The sequence below is a fragment of the Pyrgilauda ruficollis genome, unplaced genomic scaffold, assembly GCF_017590135.1.
Source record: "Pyrgilauda ruficollis isolate IOZ18807 unplaced genomic scaffold, ASM1759013v1 scaffold16, whole genome shotgun sequence".
NCBI lineage: Eukaryota > Metazoa > Chordata > Aves > Passeriformes > Passeridae > Pyrgilauda > Pyrgilauda ruficollis.
In genome coordinates this window covers 8,836,102-8,862,890 of record NW_024514764.1, presented here as the reverse complement: position 1 = coordinate 8,862,890, position 26,789 = coordinate 8,836,102, and the positions used below count along the sequence as shown (strand labels likewise).

Genomic DNA, 26,789 nt, shown 5'->3' with positions numbered 1-26,789 from the left:
CTCTAACCTATTTTAGGGTCCAGATTTACTCAGTACATCTATTAATATCACATTGCTTCAATTTACCTAAGATACCACAAGTTCTAGCTGTGGTATTTAGAGCTGCCTGATAAACTGAATATACTAAAAATACAGTAAGAAGGCCCTGATTACTTGATACCTTTTTTCCTGCATGGTTTGAATTTTTAAGCCCTCTTGTTTAGCATTTAAGGTTTTTTCAAAGATATTATTTTGTTATACAGATGCAACTTTAAAATGTAATTCTTTATAAAAGCAAAACATGCTGTTTATCAAAGTTGCCTTGAATCATCCCTGCTCCTAGCCAAATTATATTCCTGTTACTTACAGCATGTGACTTAATGACATCTTTATTTTATTTCAGCTTTTTCTTGGAGAAGAATATGTTTGAGTTCTTCCTGAACATCCTGCGGCAGAAGTCAGGTCGTTATGTGTGTGTGCAGCTGCTGCAGACTCTGAACATCCTTTTTGAGAACATCAGCCATGAAACATCCCTGTGTAAGGACACACTTCCGAACTGCTTAGGATGGAGTGATCTAGATTTGATTGGATTCCCTTTCATTCAATGAAATTTAGTCCTAGTACCCCTGCACAGAACTATATGAATTACTAACAGTCTTTTAAATTGAACACTACCAAAATATGGTGTAAACTGACTTAACAATACCTTTGAATGTAAGTTTTCAGTGGTGCAAAAGTAGTTTTTTGGTACAACAAGCATTTAGCACGTTTCAAGGGATTCCTTAAGTCAAATTAGTTGTGATCTGAAATGTTCACTTGCTGCCACAGGTCATGTGGTGAAACTGGTGTGTAATTTGTACTGTAACTGTTCTGACATCATTGGTGCTGGCAGTCAACCACAGGAGGTTCCTTCGAGGTTTTTTGCAAAATACATAGAGTATGGAGAATTAATAATTTGAAGTATTCCACAACTGTTATGAAAGTCATCATCAAGCCTTGGAGAGTTAAGTGTGATTAGCTGCAGAGCTTACCTGTATTGAGGAAGATAACGTATATTCTCTGTTGTCTTGTTCTTGGGAGCAAAGACCTTTGTAGGGAGTAGATCCTTTATATTAATGCTCAAAGGCATCATTTGAGCTGTTTGGCTCAAAACTGTGATCTTCAAGCATCAGATTGTTGCTTTCTAGCTGTCACTTTAAATACAGCCTGTTACCACAGCAAATTTTTTTGTTAACCTGTGTAAATAATTTTTTTTTTTCAGACTACCTGCTCTCTAATAACCATGTGAATTCTATTATTGTCCACAAATTTGACTTTTCTGATGAGGAGATAATGGCATATTACATATCATTTTTGAAAACTCTTTCCCTGAAACTCAATAATCATACTGTACATTTCTTTTATAATGAGGTAAGTAAAGCAAGTTGCAATATAATGATAAGAGGACTTGAATTAGAGATTGAGAAGAGTGTGGCACATACTCTGTTTAGTCTCTTGTCTCATAATGTCTTGCTTTTATTTTTATAATGGCCATACCAGTGATTGTGAATTTGTTTGTGAGGATCTCTGCACAAGCATGGCTTTGTCCTTTTACAGCTATATTGAACTAAAAATCTGGAAGTTAGTGTTATATTGAATCATTTCAGTAGTTTTAAAGTCTGCTTCCTTGAGAATTCAGCTTGTTTATGCTTTGTTTTCTTGTGCCTTCATAAACAGGATCTTTTCTATTGCATCACTTGGTTCTAAAAGGTTTAGTCAAAGTCCAAAAAGCTGAGTCAAAGGGCAAAGTTGAATTGGGTTTTTCCTCTGCACTCTGCTTTCTGCCAGAAGAGGGCATGAAAGCACTGGCTATGTGTGCAGTTATCCTGGGAAGCTCTGCTGCTTAAAGCAGTTCATTTTAATGCAGAGCTACAAAGGCAGCTGAATGTGCATTGTAAAATCATTTTGATTGCTTAAGTAGAAGGTAAAGATACCAGGTTAATATAGGGAAAACATAATTTATACAGAATCCCAACCCCTATTCTGTACATGTTCAATGAATAAATATTTTCTTTCTCTTGTTACAGCACACTAACGACTTTGCTTTGTACACTGAAGCTATTAAATTTTTTAACCACCCCGAAAGCATGGTCAGGATTGCTGTTAGGACTATAACTTTAAATGTCTACAAAGGTACGCTTTTTATATATTAAAAAAAGGTATGTGTGCAAATCTTGTTTCATTGTAGTGTAATTTTCACTTATTTATTTGTGAGGGTTTTCTTCTCTTTTGTGAGACTGAAAAGCTTAGCATGTTGATAAGTTTCAGATATGCATTTTTTACTTTTGTGACAACTATCCCAAACCTGCAGTATGTACTTGTAAATAGTATTATTTTCTCACCGATGAAACTGGTTGAAAAAAAAACCCCAAAAGTGTCAGGCATACATAAGAAACTTTAGCTTCCCTTCCAAGAGAGGTCAGAATGTGACTGTATTTAAAAAGTAAACAAACAAAAACTGCAAAACCAGAGTGTTTTAAGAATAAATTATCTTTTACTCATGAAATTGAGCTTTCTAGTGTATGAAGCAGTAACCAACATCACTGCCTTTTGGATTGGAAGTGCATTAAAATGACTGTAGAACTGTTAGGTGCTGCAGTCACTCCAGTCTTGAGAGGAGCTGGACCATTACCAGAGGTGCTCAGTGAAGGCCAGGAGGCTGCAGTCTCAAACTCCTCTGCTGGGCATTCCAGTAGGACATAAGGAAAAAACCTAAAGCTTCACTGTTAGAGTAGTTGAGCAATGCAACGAGTTTTCCAGAGAAACTGAGGCATCTCTGTTGTTGGAGGTCTTCAAAACTCAGCAGGGACCTCAGCAACCTGGTTAACTTTGAAGTTAGCACTACTTTGAGAATGTCTACTCTAAACCCAATGTCCAAAAGTCACTTCCCCCTAAATTTTTCTTGGGATATTTAAGATTTTTAATAAACTGTTCACAGTGTTCTCTGTAAAAAAATTGTTTATTCTGAACTTCTACCTCTGAAATCAGCATGCTATAAAGTAATATGTATTATGCAATATGTTCATGCAGGATCTCTTATTCTTTAGTCCATTTTAAGTTAAATTACATGTTGAATTTACACAACTTTCTGTCAATTAAGAAGAGGTTTGACAGTCTTCATAGAAGCATATGAGCTCTTTTTTAAAACAATGAGCTGTTTGCTTTGCAAATGACTGGAGAGCCTGCATAGCAAAGAGGGTCTTTTCAGTGTTGGCTGCAACACTTTTTCTTGTATGAGAAATGGGTACTTGGTACTTGCCTTCTACTTCAAGGAACTGTAGATGTGAATATGAGCTCACAAAAAAGAGCAGATTATAGGCTTCATATCCTATTTGTGATATATTTATGCAGCTAAGTATTCTTATTTTTAAAAAATTACTTTTCTAGAATTTTCGTTGAATGTTGTAGTGATATAGTGATTAGAGTTGAAAAGGCAGAGCTCAGATGTTCAGGATGAATAATTATCTGACTACCTGTTTGCATGTATTCTGCTCTAACTGCTACCCCATATGTTTTAGTTTAGATGCTTTGTGCTTTAGCATTTTAAACCCTTTTAGAGGATGTCACTATCCCAGTTCCTAATCCTGTTAACTGTTGTCTGTTTCTTTTGCCCTTCCTTCACTGATGATTCCTGTGTTCCTTAATGCAGTGTCATGTAAGTCTAACTAGCTTGACTCTCAGCATTACTGCTTTATTCTTGCGCTTCTCTCTTCTTTTTAATAAATAATGTGCTAAAAGAACCTTTCTGAATTCCACTAGATTTGTTTATTTTCAGACATCTGTAAATATATCAACATTAGGCTCATTCAAGCCAGATAAGAATTGATGTGACATTTTTATAGATTTCCATTTCATGCCTAAGATCGTGTCAGGTATATACTCATATGGAAAACCAGCATGTAATCAAATTCAGAAGATATTTTATTGTGTTTCTGAAAAAGCAATAAAAATATTGGCAACTGATTTTTCTTTTTAATGATTTCTCTTCAGTGGACAACCAGCCTATGCTGCATTACATTCGAGATAAAACTGCAGTTCCTTATTTCTCCAACCTCGTCTGGTTTATTGGCAGCCACGTGATAGAACTGGATAACTGCGTGCAGACTGATGAAGAGTAAGCTTTTACAAATGCTGCCTATTGAATGCAAATGCTTTTCCCAGATGTCAATGGTGTCCTTATTTTGTCTATAGTAGTCCAGTTAAGTTAGTTTCTAGATATGTTCCCATGTAGACAGTCCAGACTTTTCACTCTTTAAAGTTTTTGAGTTGATTCTTTAAGGTAACAGTGCTGTGTGCCTGATCTGTGCTGATATCCCTACAAGTAAATTAGTGTTTGCAACAAGCCTTTTCTTTATCTTTCTTTTATTCTGCTAGAAATAGCAGATATCCAGAAGACACAACAGGTATTTTGTGCTTCTCAATCCTATAAACTTTGTCTTTCTAGCATTGTTTTTCTGTGTGTCATCTCATAGAAGAGCTTTCTGAAAAGATTATAGGAAAAATATTTAAACTAGAGTGATTAACTTGATGGTGAGTTGTCAGACCTGACATGACAGTGTAACATTCCACTATCAACTACAGAAATACTTTGTTGATTCAGGTTGTGTTCTTGGTTTGTCTTGCCACCCCCACCTTAGAGTGGCCATGTGTTTCTTGCTTTCCTAAAGTGAAGAGGTAGGTGTTAAATACAAGACCTAATTCTTCTTTCATTTTTGGAAAAAAAAATCTTCTCATTTTTGTAGTTGGCTTGTGAAAAGATTGACAATGGAAGCAAAGCTTTGTAAAAACACTTCTTGTGAAAACTTGGGAAAAAAATTGGATATGTGCATCGTAAAGAAAATACAGGCAACTGTTTAACAGTTGCATTGGTTGACTTCACTAAAATATCTGCTTTGGGCAGTCTACCTGAGCCAGGTGATCTGTGGCAGGGATGCACATTAATTTTTTCCCCTAAGCATTTAAGACTTGCACAATTGATCACATATAATTTTTTTATTTCTGCTCTCTTTTCAGGCACAGAAATAGGGGCAAACTGAGTGACCTGGTAGCAGAACATCTTGATCATTTGCATTACCTTAATGATATCCTTATCATTAACTGTGAATTTTTAAATGATGTGCTGACAGACCACCTACTTAATAGGCTCTTTCTTCCCCTCTATGTGTATTCATTAGTAAATCAAGACAAGGTAAGCTAATACCTGCAAACAGGTAATCCTCAAAGGTGCTGCTTGCTTTCAGTGTGCAAAATGATTTGGGCAGTAGGTGTATGATGTGTGGTTTACATGAAACAGCTTAAATAAGGTGACTGTAGAGGAAGTAGCCTGAAATGGAATTCAAGAGCACAGAAGATTAAATTTTATTCACCAAAGAAATGCTGTTTTGGGTGACATGGTGGTTAAAAGCTCACAGTAGTGGAGACCAAGAAGAACTGCAAATTTGGAACAGGGCTTAAATTTCTGTGACACTGGGAGGTGTGTGATTTCCTTTTCTGATAAGCTAACTTGTTTTTTGGCAAAAGCAGAAAAAGCAAATCTGCCATGTTCTAAAAATCTATCCAGGTAGAAAACACAGATTTTTGGGTTTGATGCTAATTTCTTCTGTTTGTAGAGAAGCTGTGTTTTAACATGATGTAGCTGAATTTATTTTTAAAGCATAGCCTTTAAGTTAAGTGGTGGTTTCACTCAAACTGCTTTTTAGTGAAATAGAAACTATTTTTTTAAACCTGCACAGGTTCCTGCATTCAGTTGCCTGTTGTGGGTAATATTTTGTGCTATCTGAATAGCTAATTTTCAGAGCAGTCTTTAATGAATGTTAAGTGAGAAGAATCTTTGCAATGAATAGTAGCATAGTGAAAATGAGTGTACTTCTCAGATGTTCCCCTGTTTAAGTTACTGAAGTGACCATGAGAGACAGTAATTAATTGCAATTTTTTAACCAAGGAAGAGTGAGGGATATGCTTATTCGGAGAGTCTCCATTTCAAATAATTTACAAGTAGTGAATGTTAAAGATAAAGAGCGTGATGCTTTCTGAATACTTTGTAGCAGAATGTGGAACAATACAAGTTTCATTTTAAATAAAACATTAAGCCACATAAATTCTTTGTATCAATAAGTAAGCATTTTTCATATTTTTTTCTGTAGGGTGGAGAGCGTCCAAAAATAAGTCTCCAGGTTTCTCTCTATCTTCTTTCTCAAGTAAGTATTTTAAGTATTTGTCCTGTTTCAGAACAAATTTTGCAATACTCTTGTGATTATAAAATAGAGTATTTTCATCATTTCGGCAAAACCATCAAAGAAAATTCATCAAAACAAATTTCTAGCTCTTCAGTTTTCATTAAGAAAAATGAAGTAAAACATTTTTGGCAAACGAAGTAGCTTCTTATTTGAGTTAATGTTATTTTTCTGTGGATCCCATTGCACAGGGTAACCTTTAGAGCATTTCAAATTGCATACACCCCCTGATAAATAAATGGTAATAGACATGCGACATGCTGGGTCAGAACTTGATACAATGGCAGATGAAATTTACCTAGATGCTATATTGCATTTTGAATCTGCTTAAGGTATGGAAATTCTCAGGTTTGAATTTTCCTCTTTGAAAACCCAAACCCCAAAAACCACCACTACCAAAATCTCACTTTCTCACAATATGAATTTCATTATGCCTATAGCTTAAATGTGTAATTAAGTACTTATGTCATGCTTATATCAGTTCCACCTGCTTTTCCGTCTGGAACTTATTTTTTAATTAAGAGTTTTACAGTAGATTTTATTGTATTGTAGAGAAAATTAATCTGTTCTCCCTGTAGTCTTCAGTGCATTTCTGTGAGACTGATTTTTTTAAATTACATTGTCTGAAAAGAGTTTTGACATGTGTTCATAGAATTTATACTTCTTTTTCTTTGATCTTAGAATTTTTCAATACTCATTGTGATCTGGCCCATAATTTCATCTTTTTTGCTGGAAGTGTGGGGTTGAGGTTTTTTTGGTAGAAGAATATAATTTGATGCTCCTTAATTTAAACCTAAAATATTGTGGTGGTGTGATGGTTATTTACCACAGATAAAACTGTGGGAGCAGCAGCTTCTTGTAACCAAAAGGGCCTGCATCATACAGTTGTGTAAGGTGACCTCTTTTAAAGTCTTTGCTTTCAGTGACAAGGCATCACTTCAGGATTTGTATCTATGTTCTTCATTCTCTTTAAGGAAGAAAATGGAAGTAGTCATAAAGAGCTGAGAACATATTTTGTGTATCAGAACAGGATGTGGTATAGAAAATGAAGCGACTGTTTCTGTGACTGGCAGAAGAACATCTTCTCCCACCTCTTTTAACCTGGAGTTTGTCTGTGGTGGGGTGGGATCTGCCAAACCTTGCTGATTGTTTCTATTCCTGACACCAGGCATATGCTCCAGGCACAACTCTTATATTAGACACAAGTGCTTGAGAGACTCATGCCAGCACCTGAAAATGCACTGCTGGGATTTCTCAGCCACTCTGACAAAGGGAACATGTGCTGTTCTTGCACCAGAACAGGCCTGTGGACAGTCAAGCAACACTTGCTGAATTGGCAGAAGCTGGAGTGGTTTGGAGGTTGTTCAAAGCACTTTTGAAGTGTGTTGTGACTTTAAACTTTAATGTAGATCATCACTACATGCTAATAATCACTTCTCTTTTGGAGGTCTGGAATGCTTCTCACAATATGAATTTGACTTTAATCAGAAAACCTGTGGAGAACATTTAGCTAAATATTTTCAAAGCTGTGATTAGGTTTAATGACTTAGGAATTATTTGGGAATTTTACAGCTAGAACCACTGATAAGTGATCTAGCCTTCATACTCTTCTGAAGGGAATGGATATAAGCTGACAGAAGGCTATTGCAGCTGGACCTGAGCTGGTTCTGTCTGGGAGCCAGCTGTTTGCTGGCCCAGACTTGTAAGCCTGGGCTCAAAATATAGTAGTCAGTGTAAACATAGAATTCTGGTAAAGCACCAAAGCGCTCGTGGTCAAATGCTTCAGTGCTCCAGGCACTATGGTCCTTACTCCTGTGTTCTGTAGCCATTGTGTAGCTCACACTGATTTGCTGCAATTTAAGTGCCAGGAAAGCTGCTTCTGATCCAGCTCAGCCTAGTGCACGGCCTTTAGTCATGAATCACTGCGCAGTGGTTGTGTGCACAGAACTTTCTGGAGTCTGGCCACTTGCTGGCACAAAGGAATGTCTGGGGATGCTGTGCACCATAATCAGTTTGTTGTTTCTAAAAAAAAAATAAATTTCTGGAATGGTTTTAATGAGTTCCTTGCTAGAATATCACACGACTTTCCTTTCAAAGGTGTTGAAGAGAGAGAATTTACACTTCTCAGAAGGAGGAAAGAATATGAAGAATTAGTAAAATTAGGTAGCTTCAAAGGTAGAGAAAGGTCAGATACCCTTGTCTCCTTTGTTTTAAAGTCGATTGTATGAGCTCTCTGTTACGATTTGTACTTATGTGTAAAACAAAGATAGCACTTAACAAGGTCAAAAGTATGTTCAGCTAGTGAAATTGTGAAACTGTGTATTCTATAAATATGTCTGATGGGTTTTTTTCTTCTCTTCTTCCAATAGGTTTTTCTGATTATACATTATGCTCCTTTGGTGAACTCTTTGGCTGAGGTTATACTCAACGGGGACCTCTCAGTGTTTTCTTCTAAGATTGAGCAAGATATACAGAAAAACTCAGTAAGTGGCCAACTGTTTGTAATTTATTTTTTTTAAGGCAAGGAAGATTTTTGAAAAATAAAAGCAGGTGTCTGGAACCTGGTACGCCAAGGCGTTTATGTTTAGGAGATGACAGCAGCAGCAGACTTTGTTGTTGGACCATCATTTTGATGGGGCACTTCTGTAATCCAGTCTTTTGTGTTCAGTTTTTATCTGCCCTTTGGTAGTGAAGTAAAAATGATTCAGCACAACTTTCCTGTGAAATTTCCTTGTGCAGCTTGTAGTAGAAAAGAGACTTATACCAGGCTTAACATTTTCATCTGAATATTCCCAGTGTTTTAGCAGTAAAACTGGTCATCTCTGAAAGTTGTGCATCGGTGAGCATGTGAGAAGAGAGACCAGCCACAGAGAGAGGGGAGAGTGTTACTTTGTCCCTGGCTGTCTACCTTCACATTTAACCATGGGTAGCTGTTGCTAGATGCTGATGCTTTTGTTACTGGTTTTCTAGGTGTCATGTTTTTAATATTTTCTCTTTTGTTGTGGCTTTCACAGTTTGTGTAATGCTTGCTTGTTACCTTTTAAAGGCCTATTTTGGGGATGGTAACAAGTAGGGGGGCATGACCTTACTGTAACAGGCCTCTGACTGTAGTTCTGTCTAAAAATTGAGCATGTCCCCTAATGGCTGACTGAATGTTTACTTCATAACAAATAATAGATTGGTTCTCATGCATCTTCTTTCCCAGCAGTGGCTATAGCTCTGGGAGTTTCAACTCCTCCAAGATACATCAGATGTTCCAGATTTCTTCCCGCTGGGCATTTGATCTTAGCCAGTAGCTTTTGTGTTCTGGTGTTTTGTTCTGTTGACCTTGATATTTAGAATCTAACCTTTTTTAGAAAAAACTATGGTAGAATGGTAGAGTTGACTGATTGCTTTAAGATAAAGCAATCTCTTACTTACGTTAGGAAATGTCTGACGTTCTGCTAACGGCATACTGAATGTTGTGTGTTACTTGTGCAGAAGAAGCTTTGTTGCTAGGAAATTTGTGGCAAGAGGGTGGAGTACCAGTTGTTACAAAAGTGAGATTTTCTTTTCCTGTCATGGTTACTGTACAGAGTTACAAAATACTATAGCATGTGTTTGTGTACTTGCACTTATGTTAGGAATATTAGGGATTTCCTATAGACTGTTCATCTCTTAATTTTGTAATACTACTTAGGCTGCTGCTCCTTTCTGGCTTTAAAGGATGTGTCCTCTTAACGTGTAAACCTGGGGTTCTGTTGTAGCTGAACAGGTACTAAATAGGAGGGGTATTGGCCTTCTGCAATAGAGAAACTGCCAGAGGTGGAGCTGTCTTTCAGGGAGTGCAGAGCAGTGGGTAAAGGGAAAAACTTCCATGGGAGAAACCTTAATTTTTAGTAACTTCAACCATATTGTTCAGTGAGACCATGGAGGGGAAAGCCTAGACTGTCAGAAGCCCACTGGTGGAGGTTGGTTATGTGCAGAAGGAGTCGGGTGCAGTGTCCAGCAGAAGAGCTCCCTGCTCAGCTTCCAGGGAGGGGAGCCACGGAGGGAGCTGTTCTGCAGGGTTGTCTGGGAGCTGCTGCAGGCTTTGCTTGAGCTTCCCTGCTGAAACACAGCTCAGTGCAGGGAGGCTCAGATCAGCTGTACAAGTGAAGATATATCAGGATCCTTGCAGGGTTATTGCTGTGCTATTTTCTGTTGCAAAGAAATAGCAAACTTCTATTGAATACTGGAAGCTACTTCAGAAGTTAGTTTAGAATTGTTAAAGTGATGAGCAAATTTTTTACTTTACTTTTAGTCTGAATGTAGAATTTTTTTTCTTAAATCAGACCCAAATTTATCATTTATTACTTCCTGTGTGTTCTGATTTGTCATGATAACTGTTCTGATACTGTCCTAAGCTTGTTGTTGTGGGGATATCTGTGTATTGTGGTGAACTGCAGCTATTTCTAAACCCTCACTCTGTACCTAACTGCTGTAACTGAGATGTCGTGATATGTTTAAGTTGAAATGTAACGGTCAGTTTCTAACTAGCACATAGTTTCTAAACGCAGAAGTAAGTAGAACCTCATATCTATATTCATCTTTCTAATAAGATAAATTAAAGTGGAATGAGGTACAGAGTAAGGACTGAGTTTTCTAGATGCAGAGTCCTCTTGCTGAAACACTGAGTAAAGAACACTTCACAAAAACAAAAGCTGAGAAGCATCACAGTTGCTGTGTATAAATGCAAAATACCCTGAATTATTTAGGGCAAAGGGCAGTGGTAGTTCTCACAAGAGGAGCAAGTGATACTGTTTATTGTAAATCAATTTATGGAAAAATGACCAGCAGTTGTAACTGGTGATATCTTATGAATTGGCAATAACCTACTTATGGAGATCTGCTGAACATCAGTGGGCAGTAGTGATTGCCCAGGCTCCATTGAACAAGTTCTCCACATCATTCCGTATTTTTTCCCTGTATTTCTGGTTTTAGACATCATCAGAAGAAATACAAACCCTTATGTCACAATGAGAGCTGAATATGTATAGGCAGCAGAATGTATTTAAACTTGTCAGATATCACACTAAGGTTTACCTTACTTCCTGTGAGATCTGTTTTCTGCATCATTCAGATGTGGGCCAGTTCTACCTAGTGCATGTTTCTTCTTTAACCTACTTTCTCCTTCCCGTAAAAGGTGTTACTGGTATTGCCTTATTTTACCATCATACGTTGCACAAGATAAACCATTATTGAAAATGTGGTTGGAAGACATTTTAAAGATATAAACTAGCAGTACCCTCAACCTGTATAATCAACTTATAAACCAAATGCTATCTAAAATAATTCTAAGTCTGATTTTAAAATGTTTTAATGAAATAGACTTGATGCCTTTAGCAGAACAGAATATTTGTGTAGGGCTTTTTCTACAGCATTCCTTCTTGGAGCAGACTATGGCTCAGTGTTTACAAGCACATCACTGTCTACTGGTGTCTTGTGGTACTTTCCTCTTGTGGCTGACAGCATATGAGAAATGCAAGGATGTTAAGTACATGCTTTCTCCATAAAGAAGTAGTTACAAGATTCTAGGAAGCAATGCAGAAGTAAGAAGTGAATGCAGAAAGGGGAAAATGTGTTATGCAACTTGCATGCTACTTTTCTGTTTTTCCCCTAAATAATAGGACTTAAGGTGCTGTTCCCTTTTCAAGTGACTTTTGTAGCCAGAAGCCATCAATAAAGGTAACATGGTCATTTTACAACCTTCCTGTGTTGCAGTTGGATCACACAAAAAATGCATCCAAGAGGTTATCAGGGGATATAAATGTAGCAAATTTTGTATTACGGGGATTTTTTTGGTATTGTAAAATAGTCTTCCCACTATGTGGTTTGTTTTAGTGCCAAGTGTAAATTCACTTATGCAATATTTCTATAAAGCATTTGCAAAATATCAGAAGATTCAGAGAATCATTTTGGCCTTTTAACTTGTAGACAGCTTCTTCCCTGATCTTTTCCTAATCTCTTATGTATAGGTGTTCCTAATTAGATGAAGGGAAGGATTTTTTTCAAACTTTTTCCCCAAAGTTTCTTTGATGCAGTCCTCTTGAGTGCTTATTGTACTGAGTCACCTAAGGCAAAGAATGTAATCAGTTTGGTATTTACTCTAGTCTTACTTCATTCTCTGGCTTGCCCTTAAGGTTTTAACCCTTTAGGCAGTATGAGCTGAATCTGCTTGAGGTTTTGAGCTCTGGAAGATAACAGGGTTTCTGTAGCTGCCTTGTTTAGTGTAAACCTGGCAGAAAGCTCCAAACCATGTGTTTCACTTCTCAGTAACAGAGGTTTGGCTGATTAGTGCTTATTTTGTACTCTGGTGATCAGCTGGCAGGCAGAGGGGAGTTCAAACAGCACAGCTCACAAACAAGCTGCAGAATTGTTAAAACCCAAATTTGTTACTCCTTCTATTTGCAGAGCTTCTTGCAGCATCTTGGTCACTTTCTATAAGAATCTATTGTTCTGTCTTGTTAGTATGACACATTATTGGAAACACTTAATTTCTTCTGGGAGAAATTTGTTATCGAAATTTATTTTCTTGTGCTATAAATTAATACTTAGGAAAATGAGGTGTTGGTTTGCCATCTTATCCTGTGATAACTTTGTGTAAAACACAAGTAAATTAAGTCTAATAAATGAAGTTGTGTTTTCCAGACTTGATAAGTCAGTGTCTGGAGGCCCAAAAAAGGCTAATGATTGTCATTTGTTCCTAGTTGATGCAGGAATTAGTTTGATTTTGAGGGAAGCATAAGACTTCAAAAAACGCAACCAACCCAAAATCTCACAGCATAGAGCATTGGATTTTGTCCTTGCTGTTTTAAAAAAGTCCTTGCACCTTTAAAAGGGGTGTATTTCATATTATTACACTGCTGTCAACACACATGTAGGATTTTGCTGCTTTTATTCTTTTTACAAAAGGTGTTTGAATTTTATGTGTAATATGTCTCACGCCTTCAATCTAAAACTTGTGGTGATGAAATAGGTAGTTCTGTATCATCTTGTCTCAAGAAGGTCTACTTTTTAACCATAGATCTTTGGGGTATGTTACTTTGGGGACAGTTGTGCTACTGATGATTTGGTATTAATTTTTTGTATTTTAAAATGGATTTGAAATTTGTGGATAGTGTGCTGATTTACATTTTATATGAACTGAAGTTTATCAATTACAGTTAAAAATGCCGTGTTGTAACTCAGTGTACACTCTTCAAATTTACAGGCAAAGTCAAGTATCAGATGTTTCATAAAACCCACAGAATCACTTGAGAGGTCTCTTGAAATTAACAAACAGAAAGGGAAGAAGAGGATGCAGAAGAGACCCAACTATAAAAATGTTGGTGAAGAAGATGAAGAGGAGAGAGGATCTGAGGACAACCAAGATGACCTTGATAAAAGTAAAGGTACAGAAGCAAGTTCAAAGGGTGTAAGAACAAGCACTGAAAATGAAGGTGAGTATTCCAGCAAGAAAACAGTGCTTATGATTTAGGTACTTTTGTTTACTGATGGACCTAGTTGTGATTACTTACATGACTTGTTCTCTTGCTGCTAGGTGAACATGGGACTATGATATTTGCTTAAGGCTTTGGCTGGATTTTTTTTCTCATGTTAAATCAAGCTGTGAGAACATGTACTTCTAATCTCATTAAAAGCTGTGAAAATGTGTTCATATCTGCCTGTAGGCCTTGGCCCTTATCACAATGCATGCCTTGCACCTCAGTGTTCATGGCTGTGGCACTTGATAAGCAAGCTTGACAGCTTTGTGACTTGTCCTTTTGTGGAAAGGGAGAGCTGTAGCCACTTCACCTTTGCAAGATAATCAGCAGTATTTTATGTATGTTTCAATGATAAAATGTAACCGGTGTGCTAGAAGTGACAGTACATGATGGAAAATAGTTCAAAATTGAAAATATCTTTGACTCTTACATTTTTTTTTTTTTTACTTGGACTTTTTCTGCATTTTTGTTGTAAGACAAACCTAAGAACTGCTTTTATAGAATGAGTGGTCTTACAGCATATTGTAACTGTTTATTTTATGGTTACTAACTTTTAAAAGGATGTATATAAGTCCTAGTACTTACATTAAACATAAATTGAGAAAAATGTGGCAGGATTGGCTGCAAGCAATTGAAAGCAAGAGTGTTATGCTTTGACAGTCCTGTCCAAACATGACTGGGTTTAGATTTAGGTAAACAGTCTTTTTGAGAAGGCCTTCCTTAAATGGTGTCAAACAAGTGATGGTGTATTTTCCACCACGATTTGAAGAAAATCTGAAATAATCTACTGTTTAAACTGGTGCATTTAGTTGTAATCTTTGTCCAAATTCCTAAGAGAAGGCAAGATTTGTTTGTTGTACTGAAACTCAGTAGGTGAGAAGCACTGGGGACCAGGTGTCCTGTTTGCTGCAATTGCAGAGGCCTGTTTACACCCTCAGTGAAACTTGATGTCCACCCATGCCCCAGTCTCACCAGCTTTTTCACAAATCTTTTTTTCAGAAACAGGTTCTATGGCTTTTCTTCCTGTGGTTTGCGTGGGAAGGGAGCTGACTGTGGCTTATTTGCCAAAATGATATGTATATTTTCTTTACATATTTTATGTACATGTATACATTTTTTATAGTGTTACATTCCTTAACGAAATGTAAGCCAATTTCTTGGCTCTGCTGGGAAGAAAATTTGCCCACATCTGCTCACTAACCTTTGTGAGTTAATGGTATACCTCTTATATATAGATGTTTGAGATGTTTTTAATACCAAACAGAAAATACAGAAGAGCTTGTGATAATCTTGTTGAAAATATCAAATTTTGGTGGTATGTTTTGGTTTTTTAGAAATAGAGATGGTAATCATGGAGAGGTGTAAGCTGTCAGAGCTGTCTATCTCTGCTGTGACAGAACAGAATACAACAGATGAAGAAAAGAGTGCAGCTGCTTCTGGGAGTGAGATGACAAACTGGAACAGGTATAAAGGAACTGTAAAAGATGTTGCTGAATTGTTTCCTTACCTACCCTCCCCTTAAATCTTTCGCTTTTCTTAAAGGGATGTTTGAAATCTGCTTCAAGTTAAAATTACAGGGTTTTTTCTGGATCACGAGTGAATCAATACATAAGTGAGGTGTAGCCTCTCTGTTGCTCAGTTTTGGAAATCATCCTGTTCCGTTCTAGTTTGTGCTTTCCTTTGGGCAGTTGTGATGCATTCAGTTGGTAAAGTTAAATTGCAGAATATTAACATGACAAAAATAGAATATAAATGTTTCCATTCTGTAATTTCCTAAACCTCTAAATTAAGGTGGAAGTTTCCTTAATCATATTTATGGTTGCATTTGTCCATTTTGTATGCACCTATAAGGAGAAAACAAGGAAAACTCTTCAGTTCAGGGATGAGTTTGGCAGAATGTTAGTAGCAGTAGTTATAGGGAAACCCTTGTAGCCTTTTACTGTTTCCAGGGTCCATTAGTATGTTTTAGGATTATTGGAAACTTCTACTGGAAATACAGTTTATAAGTGTTTCTGGGAGCAGAAATTACCCTGACTTCAAAATTTAGGCTTGGATATAATGAATATCCCTAAGACACCTTCTCACTAGAGATTTTGCATTCCTGTTAATAGAATATTAAGAAACCAAATGTGCCTGACACAAAAGTAATTGCAAATGTGTCCATTGGGGAAATGCACATGTTTGATAGGATTTAAAATTTATTTTTAAACTTGGGAAATGCTGCCTGGTATTCCCAGAATTTCATTCTGTCTCCATTATAGCTTTGTAGTTTAGATTACATTCATTAATAAAGATAACATTTAATTTCATTGTAAAAGTGAAATTGAACCTTGACTTGAACTGGCTTTAAAACACATTGTTCTAGATTATTGATAATTTGACTAAAATATGTGCCAAATGGCTTTTAGAAAGAAATTGGCAGTGAGTGCATGGAATACTGAAGTGGATGCTCGGGTCTTGAAAAGTGCAGAATGCCTAGAAGTGAGCTGCCAGTGCATTTGGGAAATGTCTGCAGTTCAGGCCTCTCTTGATCTGCAGATGTGGTCTCACAGCATTCTGCATCTTTTCTAAAAATAAGCAACATCAAAGAATGTGCAGAGCTAAAAATAGTTTTAAAACAAGGATATACCTTGTATAGGACAATTCTGGCCTTTGTTTTGTATGTTTTTTGGGTTTTTTTGAAATGTCAGTAGATTAGCTGCTGTACCTTAAGATGTTGTATTATATTATGCCAAGTATAATATTTGAAACAACAGCTTAATTTCTCAAGAGACTTGCTTCTGTATGTGTAGTTTCTGTCCTACACTGGTTGGAATCACTGATCCTTGTGGATAGGGCACCATGTGGGAGTGGAAAATGCAGGGACCTCTTTGTGCCATGCTGGAACTGAAGCTTCCACACCTGCAATAATCATTAATGCTTCTGCTGACAATGGTTCCTAGTGTGTTGCAGTCTTCAGTTGTGGACGTACTCCACAAGAAAAAATAATCTGAGGAGCACTTGGATGGCCTTTGATCTGCTGCTTCTATCAAGCCCTTAGTAAAAGACTAGTAAAGGAAGCAAATGCTTACAGAGTTATGAAATACATTTGAAAATACTTACCATATAGCCTTTACTATGAAAACTGGTTTTTTTGTTTAAAACAGTCCAATAGTTGTTGAAAAATAAATAGAAAACAGCACAGATGGCAGTTAAAAATCTGCAGCTGTAAAAGCTAAGTCAAGCTTTTAATTTCCCTTAGCCCTTTTCCTACTGTGAAAAACAAAAGAAAAAGCTTAAGTATTTTAGGTGTTATTTTATTTTGATAGGCCTCACTTCTGGAAAGTTTAAGCTTAAAGACATGTTTTAAATTAAATTCATTTTATGAAATGCTGCACAGCAAAGCTTTTTTTCCAAAGCATGTCAAATCTTCATGCTATGTTGTGGCTTCTGTTGCTGTTTTCTTAGGCTGAAGTTTTTCTGGGTCTGTTGTGTATTTAGTCTAAATGAGGAACATTGGTGAGGGGGATTCTTGGAAGTTGTTTCAGCCTCAGATTATAGTGGCTGAGACAGATAATGCCAATAAGATGCTGTGAAGAAGCATCTGGAATGAAAATGGTATCTCTTGCTGCTGTGTAATGATTTTTTTTCAAGTTTCATAATATCATGAATCTAATTAGTATATGGGGGAAAACAATGAAAAATGCGTTAGACATCACAGAAGTCATTTAATACAATGTAATATTGGTGTTAATGGAACAACTACTGATACCTCAGCAGCTTTGATCTGGTAAAACCTTGGCTTTAATGAAATTATATTAAATTGTACTTTTATAGTTTAGGATTTCGGTTGTTTACGGTCTGCTGTTGGTCTGAAAACAAACCAAGTGTTATCTTGCATTTAAGTATTTTAAAATTTTGGTCCTCTTTGTTCTTTAGACCTTGAAGCTGAGCTCATTTTATGGAGTGAAAAGCCCCCCATCTGAAGGTGACACAGGGCTTGTAGGGCTTGGGTAGTGCTTAGGAAACCTGAAGGCCCTCTTGGCTCGTTTTCAACATTGCTAATTCTTTAGGTTATTTTTCTTGAGCAGTTACATTCTTTTGAGATCTACAATATGTGGGCAATTTGACTTAAGCACTTTGAGCAGTGTTGAACTTGGGCAAAGAGGGATCGCTGCCGGTGGCAGTTCTGGTAGAGGAGCGCTGTAATCCAGGCTCAGAAATGCACAGTGCTGCCGTGGCAGGAGCTGAGCAGGGAGCAGCGTGGCTGGCATGTTGGTCACTGCCTGGTTTCAGGAAGAGGGAGCCCTGTGCTGGCACGTGCCTGGAGCTGCTGGGAACTCCCAGAGCTCTGTTATGCCTTGGGACTGCTCAGTGTGACCAGGAGGGCTCCACAGGACTGGAGTGGGGATTGAAGTGTCCTGTGTTGTGGCCTGTGACAGCCCTTCTGACCCCCTGGAACCACAGCAGAGAGCTTGTAGTGCCTGCTTCTCGTCTGCTGGGGCTGAACAGAGCACAATGTGTTTGCTTCTGTGACTTTGATGTTATTTTAATGGTTTTTCTTTTAATTTAATTTAGATAATGTAGCAATATTTCACTGTTAAAGTATAGTTTAACAGATAGGAATAAACCCTTTCCACTCAGGCTTCCACACTGTCATCTTCTGATGACTGTGACGCTACCCTGACACATGATTTGTTTATCTGGGCCAGTTGTGAAAATATATTTAGTTTTTGCATGTGCTCTGAACTTGAACAACTGGCTGGATGCAAGCCATCTTAAGACCAGAAGTGAAGCTGCCTTGCCATCAAACCTGTGCTAATATCAGGTTAATCTCAGCCATATCTGATCAGTCCAAATGCCTTCTGGATTACACTGACTTCTGTTGTCTTTCTAAGGTACAGGTAAAGGAAAGGTGAACTTAGCACTGTTTGTAACTTCCTGTATGTGTGTCATAGGTCACAAGTCTTTAAACTCTGGATTGCAGATGAGCTTTGTTTTCCTAAGCTTTTTTTTCTCTTCAGATATTCCCTCCTAGTTAATTTTTCTTTCCTGTAACTATTGGACAGTAAAACTGTTGTTGTAGAAAAACCTAGCTTCCTCCAAACTTCTGATAAAAATGCTTTATTTGTAATAGTAAGAACTTTTCAATTCTGTTTAGCATGTGTTTTAAAGGAGTCTATTTTATACAACAGTGATAGCAGCTCCTTAAATTTACTTAGGTATGCACTTAAAGCGAGCTCTGCAATGATTCTGTGTACTTACTAAACAGGCTACAAACAAACCCAGTAAATGTTTGAACAAGCAGTTCTTGGGAAAGTGTTATGTAATGAATCCAGTTAAAAGTCAGAATTATTGTCAGAATTATTGTATATAAATACAAAGCGTGGCTGTAATCTGAGTACTCTGCAACAGAAACTCTGTAACACAACTCTTCTGTTATAATGCCTGAAAATGTGCATTACTGTGAATTTGCCTCTTCCATTAGCTACATGTACAACAAGATAGTTACCCATTTTTCTATAGATTTTTTTAACTGTTTCTAAATTACTCCTCCCCACAGGCCTTTTCTTGATATGGTCTATAATGCACTGGACTGTCCTGAAGACGATTACTATGCGCTCTTTGTGCTCTGTCTTTTATATGCAATGTCCCACAACAAAGGTAAATGCTGTTATGTAGAGTTAACTGCAAGGCCATGGTTGGAAGAGGCTGTAAACCTCAACAGAGTCATCTTCTGATTTATGGGGTTGTTTATTGCTGTTCCTTAGAATGGGACAGGAAGATCCCCACAGTCCATATTTGTGTATTGTGTATTGTTCTAAGAGGTCTCCCAGCAAACCAGCCTTTCCTGAGAAATAACTTTGATATTTCAGAGGAATATGTTAAAGAAAGATGAGATTAGTTTCCTTACATAACAAGTCAGTGAAAATTTTACTTGTCTTGGGGAGGATACTAAATAGGCCTACTACAAAATAAAATTCCTATTTAGTTTAAACATATATGAACAGATTACTTAGCTACCAAAGCAGAATTTAACATCAGACTTTGATCTTCTCCCCCTTAGCCATTATGCTCTCCAGATATATGGCTAGACTTTGATTTGATTTAGATGGAAACAAATAATCTGAGAATTTCAGAAACAGCAAAATCATTTGCATTTCACCAACCACTTTGAGATTTGAGGGTTGCCACCCAGTAGGCCCCATTTAAGGCTGAGAATTTTCAGGGATTCATCAGTGTGTTTGGTCATTGTTGTTCCTCCTTTTCCTTGTAATACAAAGTCAAAGCCTATTTCCTATTGCTAATTGTTCTCTTCTGAGAAAATTGCTGTGGTCTGTTAAATGCTTGCCTCAGAGCACAGCACACTCCTGTTTTCTAATTTTCATTTTTTTCCTTCACCCCCATGAAAGGACTTGACTCAGTCAAGCTGGAGAGAATTCAACTTCCAGCTCAACATGCTGAAGAGAGAAATTCGTACAATCATGTCCTTGCAGAAGGGCTTATCAGGATAATGAATTATGCTGCACAACCAGGTATTGCTTTTCCAGGGTTTGTTTTTTCTTCCAAGGTGAAATTTTTGCAGAAATAAAAAAGCTACTTAGCCTCTTCTCTTTGAGGGGAAAGTGACTGTTCAGCAAGCTCTTTGATGAGCAGTATGTAGATATGGTTTCTGAAAGACAATTAACTATTGGCTTTTCCTTTGTTGGTGAGAAACCAGAAACTCTGGATTTGTGCTGAGTAGTTTTTATACTCAGAACTATACAAGGATCTATTGTCTTAATTCCTACTTTTTGCACTTTTGAATAAACAAAAATTGAGATTTTTGAGTGGTTTTACCTTAATGGATTTCATCCTGAAAATATGATCTGTCTCACCTTTGCTTGCAGAAATAATTTCAGTTGAGAAATAATCTTGAAAACTGTGGTGTCCTTTGCTCATAGCAGTCCTTTGTCTGTCAGCTCTAGGTGGTAGCAGATTTTCCCATCTTGTTTTTTTACTTCAGGTTGTATTTTCAGTTCTGAACTGTTCTGCAGAAAACATGGGGTTTTTTCTTCCTTTTTTTTTTGTGAAATGACGGTTACAATGTTCCACGACCTCTTCCATGAAAATATGATTTTTGTTCAAGCCACACCTCTCCTCCTTGCCTTTGCCCCCTTTAATCTTTAAATGGGTAGAATTGGATTTCCCCAGAAACTGACACAGTATCAAATTTTTGAATGTCTGTAGAATAAAAATTTGTTTGTTTGACTTGCAAAACTGCTCTACAGCATATTAACTTGTGCTGATGTATCAAAGGTGAAAAACATGTTAATATATGAAGAGTTTGTACCTGCAGCAGCAGGAAGGAGTGCAAATGAGGATATGTATTTATTTAAATAAAGGCATGTTTGGGAAGGGAAGTGCTGGGGAAGGATGGAAATGGGGGATTTTTTTATTCAACTTGCTGCATGCTGTGTAGAACATCTCCTTTTCTCTCTTCAAGGAAAAGCTGTGCCTTATTAGTATGTTATAGACAAAGCTTCCTTTCACCTTGCAACTTCATCCATCCCAAATGTCTGGTATCCTTTTGTAATTTTAGAGTAATTCAACCTGTGCAGCAGATTGATAAAGGCACTGAAACCCAATGTTTGGGCTTACTGTTCAGTGGTATTAATCTTTGCCTTCTTACTGAATGGTTCTGCTTCAAATTTTCTTCAGCTTTAAATTACTCTTCCAGTTTTTTCTTTATAGCCATCAGCATAGTAAAGCAGCACTAGCACTCATCCCTGCCTGATGGAGGTGTGACAGAGGAGCAAAGTTTGACAATTGCAGGAAGAGTAGAAACATTTAAGAGGACGGGTTGATCACAAGAGCTGTAACAAAACTGCTACTATTTTGTCTGTTGAAATTTTCTTTTCACAGATGGAAAAATTCGTTTGGCAACTTTAGAGCTTGGCTGCCTATTGCTGAAGCAGCTTGTCTTTTCCAAAAATGGCAGGATCATAAAAAGTGTTCACCTTGATTGTCTTGAGGTGAGTATTTTCTTTCAAATTCCCAGTCACTGCATTACTGGTGTCTGAGTCTTGGAGTATAGTTGAATAAATTTGTTTCATTTCTGATTGCAATAAGCCTTAATGTGAAATTTGAGCTTCTAGAACATGTTTGCATTGGTAGCTCTGTGCTGTGAACATCATAACCTATGCTCTGTTCTCATCTGTGTTATTTTAATTTGTAACTTCTCCAACAGTTTTTTATTTCTTTATATCTCTGAAACTTGTATGTTATCCATCTTAATAATGTAAAGAAAAGTGCTTTTGAAATAATAAATAATAAATTCAAATAAGCTGCATTTTCATGGGTGCAAGAACTGTATTCTATCAAATTCTGGGATTAAGGCCATGAATTATTAGACTGTCTGTTCTGTATAAGTGTTTGGGTGGTTTTTTAAAGTGACTAATAAGTAAATGGTGTATGTATTCCCTGAAATGCATTTTCTCTTTCCTAGGGTGCAAGGGAGGAAAGTGTTCATCTCCTTCGTCGCTTCTATAAGGTAAATATGCAAAATGCTGTAAGAAAAAGATCCTTTACATATGGGGAATGTCTGCAGCCCAGTCTTTACATAGTGACCAAAGAAGCACCTTTCTTAAGATGGGAACTCCAAATTTGTGATAGAGAAGGAAGTGCTTTCTTGGAGAATTCCTCGCCTTTCTGCCTTTCCCATACCACCCTGACATATGTCACAAAGGGCTGTTGGAAGACTCACGGGGTTTGTCCTGGAGATCAAGTTTATCATTGACACTAATATGGAATATGTGTGGTTTTGGTTTTGACATTGCTTTTTGTTTGTGTCATATCTGAAATTATGATCTAAAGTTTTGCCTAATTTTTTTTTCTTATTGGAAATGTTTGCAGCTTTTTACTTTTACATGTGTGTTGTAAACAATGAAAGAAATGAAATTTTTTAGCCCTAGGCATTAACTTCTATATAAGAAGCAGTAAATCCATGACAGATTTCAAGTGTCTGAGATATCTTCCTGTTTTTCTTAGAATTCTCTTGAAGGATGTTTGCTCAATGTGGCTTACAAAAAATAAGTAACTTGTGGTGGTTTGACCTTGGCTGGCTGCTAGAGGTCCACTCAGCTGCTCTCTCATTGCCCTTCCTCAACAGGATGGAGGGAGAATAGAATATCTTGTCAAGATAAAGAACAGGGAGGTCCCTTGCCAATTACAGTCTTGGGCAAAACAGACTCAACTTCACAGAAATTAATTTATTGCCAAGAAAAATAAATTTAGATAGTGAGAAACAAAGACAAATTAAAACACTGCTGTCCCTCAACTTTTCCTTTTCCCAGGCTCAGCTTCATTCCTAGCTCTTCAACCTTTTCCCCTGTGAGTGGTCCAGGGGCAATGGGAAGTAGGGATTTGGTGTCAGTCCAGAACAGCTTCTCTCTGTTGTTCCTCCCTCCTCACACCTTCATCTGCCCCAGTGTGGGTCCCCTCCTCCATGGGCTGCAGTCTTTCAGGACAACAATTGCTTCAGTGTGAGTCCTGCAGACTGCAGCTCCTTCAGAGCAGATCTGCCTGCTGTGCTCCACCATGGTCCTCCAGGGGCTGCAGAGAAATCTCTCCCTTTCCTAAATGTGTTTTCCCAGAGGTGTCAGCAGTGCTGCTGAAGGGCTCAGCAGTGCCCTGCAGCCCTGGCCTCCCTTCACAGACACACTGTACAGAACCAAACCGGACAGAGCCCCAAACAGCAAGGCTTCATGGGATGTCCATGTTCTTTCTTTTGGAAGGGAGAAGAAATCTTTCTGGATATGTTTGAAGATGAATACCGGAGTATGACAGTAAGTGAGACCCCTTCTGCCCTGGTAAATCCTCAAACCCAGATCCAGCACAGGAGCAAGAACATGTGCTGATAGATGCTGAGCACACTGGGGTCTTTATTGCTGGGAGTAGGATAACGAAATATGGGTGGTGGTTTTGTCTCTGAGAAGTTGTGTCTATGCTTACATAAATTATTTATGTGAAACTTCACGGCTCTTCATTTAATAAAATTCCATTACTTAGAAAATTGAGTATACAAAAATTGCTTCAGCCTACTAAATGGGACACTGGGTTTATTGTTTTTCCCTAAAGCTCAGCATATTCTCTCTTTTGAGAAAGTTCTTTTTGGAGAGAAAAAGTTACAAGAAACTTCCTTGTGATTGAAGTAACCACAAATTTAAGTCAAAACTTAAAGTCAAACCTGGCAGAATTTTGTTTTTAGTATTTGGGAAATAGCATTTCTGTAATCTTCTGGTGTTTTGCCTGTGTTTTATTGGATGAAAACTTTGGCAGTGTGTCTGGGAACAATGAGAAGTTGCATGTAGTAAATGAAAGATTGCAGGTAAGGAATTTCCTTATTTAAGGAAATAAGACATGGTATTAAAAATTCTCAAAATTTTAAAATACACACCAAGGAGTTGTATTTGAAACTAGAGGCAAATGCTTATTGTTCTGTATACTAACCAGTGCTAAAATATTCTTGTAGATGAAACCTATGAATGTAGAATACTTGATGATGGATGCCTCAATCTTGCTACCCCCAACGGGGACACCTCTGACTGGGATTGATTTTGTGAAAAGGTTGCCTTGTGGAGATGTGGAAAGAACACGAAGAGTGAGTAAGACTGTTTCTCTTATATCTGCTCATGACAAAATGATGCCAAAATCATTGAGCAATTCTAGGAATACAAATACTTTTCTTTGAAAACTACTTGATTGGAAGCTTCATCCATAAAATCCTAAAAGCTTGCTGAAGACAGATCTGTGTAGAGTATATATTATAATTACCTGCCCCAGTGGAGAAGTTTTCTCTCTGATTTCTTGTGTCTAGTCAATGCAGTGTGTTCTTGCACTGGGGTTTAAGTTTTCAGACCATACAGAAAGCTACAAAGAAAGGCATTTTGATGATACTCAGTATATTGTCAGCTTCTTTTTTGATCTGCTACCTCAATTATATTCCTGTAGTAAGAATCTCCATGGAAGGCTGACTAGTTTTGTATTGCTCATATTTCTAGACATAGAAAAAAATTTAATCTTACATGAGCGTTCATCTTGCCAAGATAATTTGTGATAGAGATTTGAGAACGAAGAGAGAACCAACAAAGTATCTATTTTTGTGATTGACACAATCTGCAGAGGTGATATTTACCTGAGTGACAACATCCTTATTTCCATTCTTGGTTAATCAGTTCTTGGCCCTTATCTGGGTGTGTCCCGGAAACCTTGCACTGTCAGTAAATCTAAGAGATATGTTACTGCACAAAATCATTATTTGGGAAGTGCTGTTCTCTAAGTTTCTTTGCATTTATATAATTGTATTGTTTAAGTATATTCAAGTACTCTTGAAGAAAAAAAAAAAAAAAAACAACATATTTCCAGGAATCTTCTGAAAAGGTTTATTTTCATTGCTTATAAGCCACACAGCTTTTGTTATCACAGCAAGTTAGATAGAATACAGTGAATTATTTTGAAAAGTATTATTCTTAGAAAGCAGAAATGCTTCCTGAAATTCTCTCTGTGGCATTCAACAGAAAGATACTTAGAAATGCACATTAGTGGGAAATGACTGTTCCAGGATTTTCGTGTGCTAAGGAATAGCTTAACTTCTGTTGGTTGGAGATAAAAAAATCAATACCAATATTCCTGTAGATCCTTTGGGATGAAAGGGTCTCTATCATGAGCAAGAATTCCCAGAATGATTCCTTGTTGGTGCTCCTTCCCCAGTCCATTGCACTCAGGGTTTAGTATCTCCTCATTTCCTGAGCTGCTTCCTTGCAGCCAGGCTGCCTCTCCCCGGCTGAGCTGCCATGACAAAATGCTGGACTCAGGTATTCCTTGTGACTTTGCTGCTGCCACTCAGCCTGCTGAGGTTCTAAGGATGGTTTCAAATGGAAAAAGATTTGATTCTGAGCATGCTCTGACATGATTCAGAAAAGTTTCCAAGTTTTATTTCACTAGCAAGTGAACTTTGGTTATATTATGAGTTCTTAACTGTTAGGAACTTATTTCCTTGCTGTAGAAAGTCCCTGTAAGTGGCAGCTCTTCTCCTCTTTAACAACTTTAGGAGAAGCTCTCAAAAATCTCACTTTGTGTGAAGTTTTTGAAGTACTAAGAACACTTTTTCATGGGAATGTAGTAAGATAGTGGTAGGTTTCTCTGCAAATTGCTGTTTCTTTGCACACAGAACATGTAAATGAGGAAATCAGCATCATAGTGCATAATTCTTTAATGTAGGTAGAAATATGTATTTGTTCCAAGTTAACCAAAAAAACTAAAAGTCAGCTGAAAAACTTCTAGGCCACAGAACTTTTCTATTGTTTCGTTGAGATCTGATGAAATGTGTTAGGCACAATATATTGATACTGGTGACAAACTGAGGGCTGTCAGTGTTGTAGGAAGCACAGCACAGTTCCCATTTCATCTGATGTTCTTGTTCATGTTTTTGTTTTTTTTTCAAAGGCTGAAGTTCTAATTTTATTTTCTACTCCTGTACTTTGTTCTGCACTAAATGTGATTACAAGTTTGGAGAGGAGTGTCATTAGTTTTATAGGAAATGAATGTGATAAAAATTAATGCAGTCTAGGAGGAAGAGGTTTGAGGGGGAAGATAAGTGAAAGCTGAGTGATGGTTGCCCTCCAAATTAAAAAAAAAACCAAAGCCAAACAAAAACCTTGTTGGGTTTAACTTTTGGGTTACCAAAAATGCCAAGATTTTCCTGTTCTTGATTGAATTTGGCAAACATTAAACCAAATACTGTGAACTCGTCTTGAAGCACTTGGTAGGAAAACTGCTTTATAGTAATCCTGTATAATTTCAGTAAATCCACAATACATTAGAAGGCAGTCTGCCTAAATGAGAGTGATCATCTCTCATTCTCAAGTGACTCTCTTCTCATGAATTAAATAGTATTGTTATCATATTTTTGTTAGATACCCTTGATGTCCTATGCTTTGGGGTCATTTCATGGAAGAACCTGATACATGGCTTCCCTCTCTTCATCCCTGTTCTGCCAGAAATTCCTGGAAGC

General features: G+C 37.3%; 1 protein-coding gene across 5 annotated transcripts in view; it reads left to right on the top strand.

Moving 5' to 3' along the window:
• The window catches only part of CLEC16A (C-type lectin domain containing 16A), a 57,201-nt gene that overhangs the window by 7,009 nt on the left and 23,403 nt on the right, over positions 1–26,789 (top strand). For all 5 annotated transcript variants that reach the window (XM_041462701.1, XM_041462698.1, XM_041462702.1 and 2 more), the window contains exons 3-17: positions 383–516; positions 1,241–1,389; positions 2,046–2,151; positions 4,009–4,132; positions 5,032–5,206; positions 6,162–6,215; positions 8,621–8,734; positions 13,483–13,711; positions 15,091–15,220; positions 19,299–19,399; positions 20,149–20,271; positions 21,641–21,750; positions 22,224–22,268; positions 23,512–23,562; positions 24,249–24,377. In XM_041462701.1, the coding sequence (XP_041318635.1) occupies positions 383–516; positions 1,241–1,389; positions 2,046–2,151; positions 4,009–4,132; positions 5,032–5,206; positions 6,162–6,215; positions 8,621–8,734; positions 13,483–13,711; positions 15,091–15,220; positions 19,299–19,399; positions 20,149–20,271; positions 21,641–21,750; positions 22,224–22,268; positions 23,512–23,562; positions 24,249–24,377 (1,774 nt within the window). The remainder of the gene's footprint in view (positions 1–382; positions 517–1,240; positions 1,390–2,045; positions 2,152–4,008; positions 4,133–5,031; positions 5,207–6,161; positions 6,216–8,620; positions 8,735–13,482; positions 13,712–15,090; positions 15,221–19,298; positions 19,400–20,148; positions 20,272–21,640; positions 21,751–22,223; positions 22,269–23,511; positions 23,563–24,248; positions 24,378–26,789) is intronic.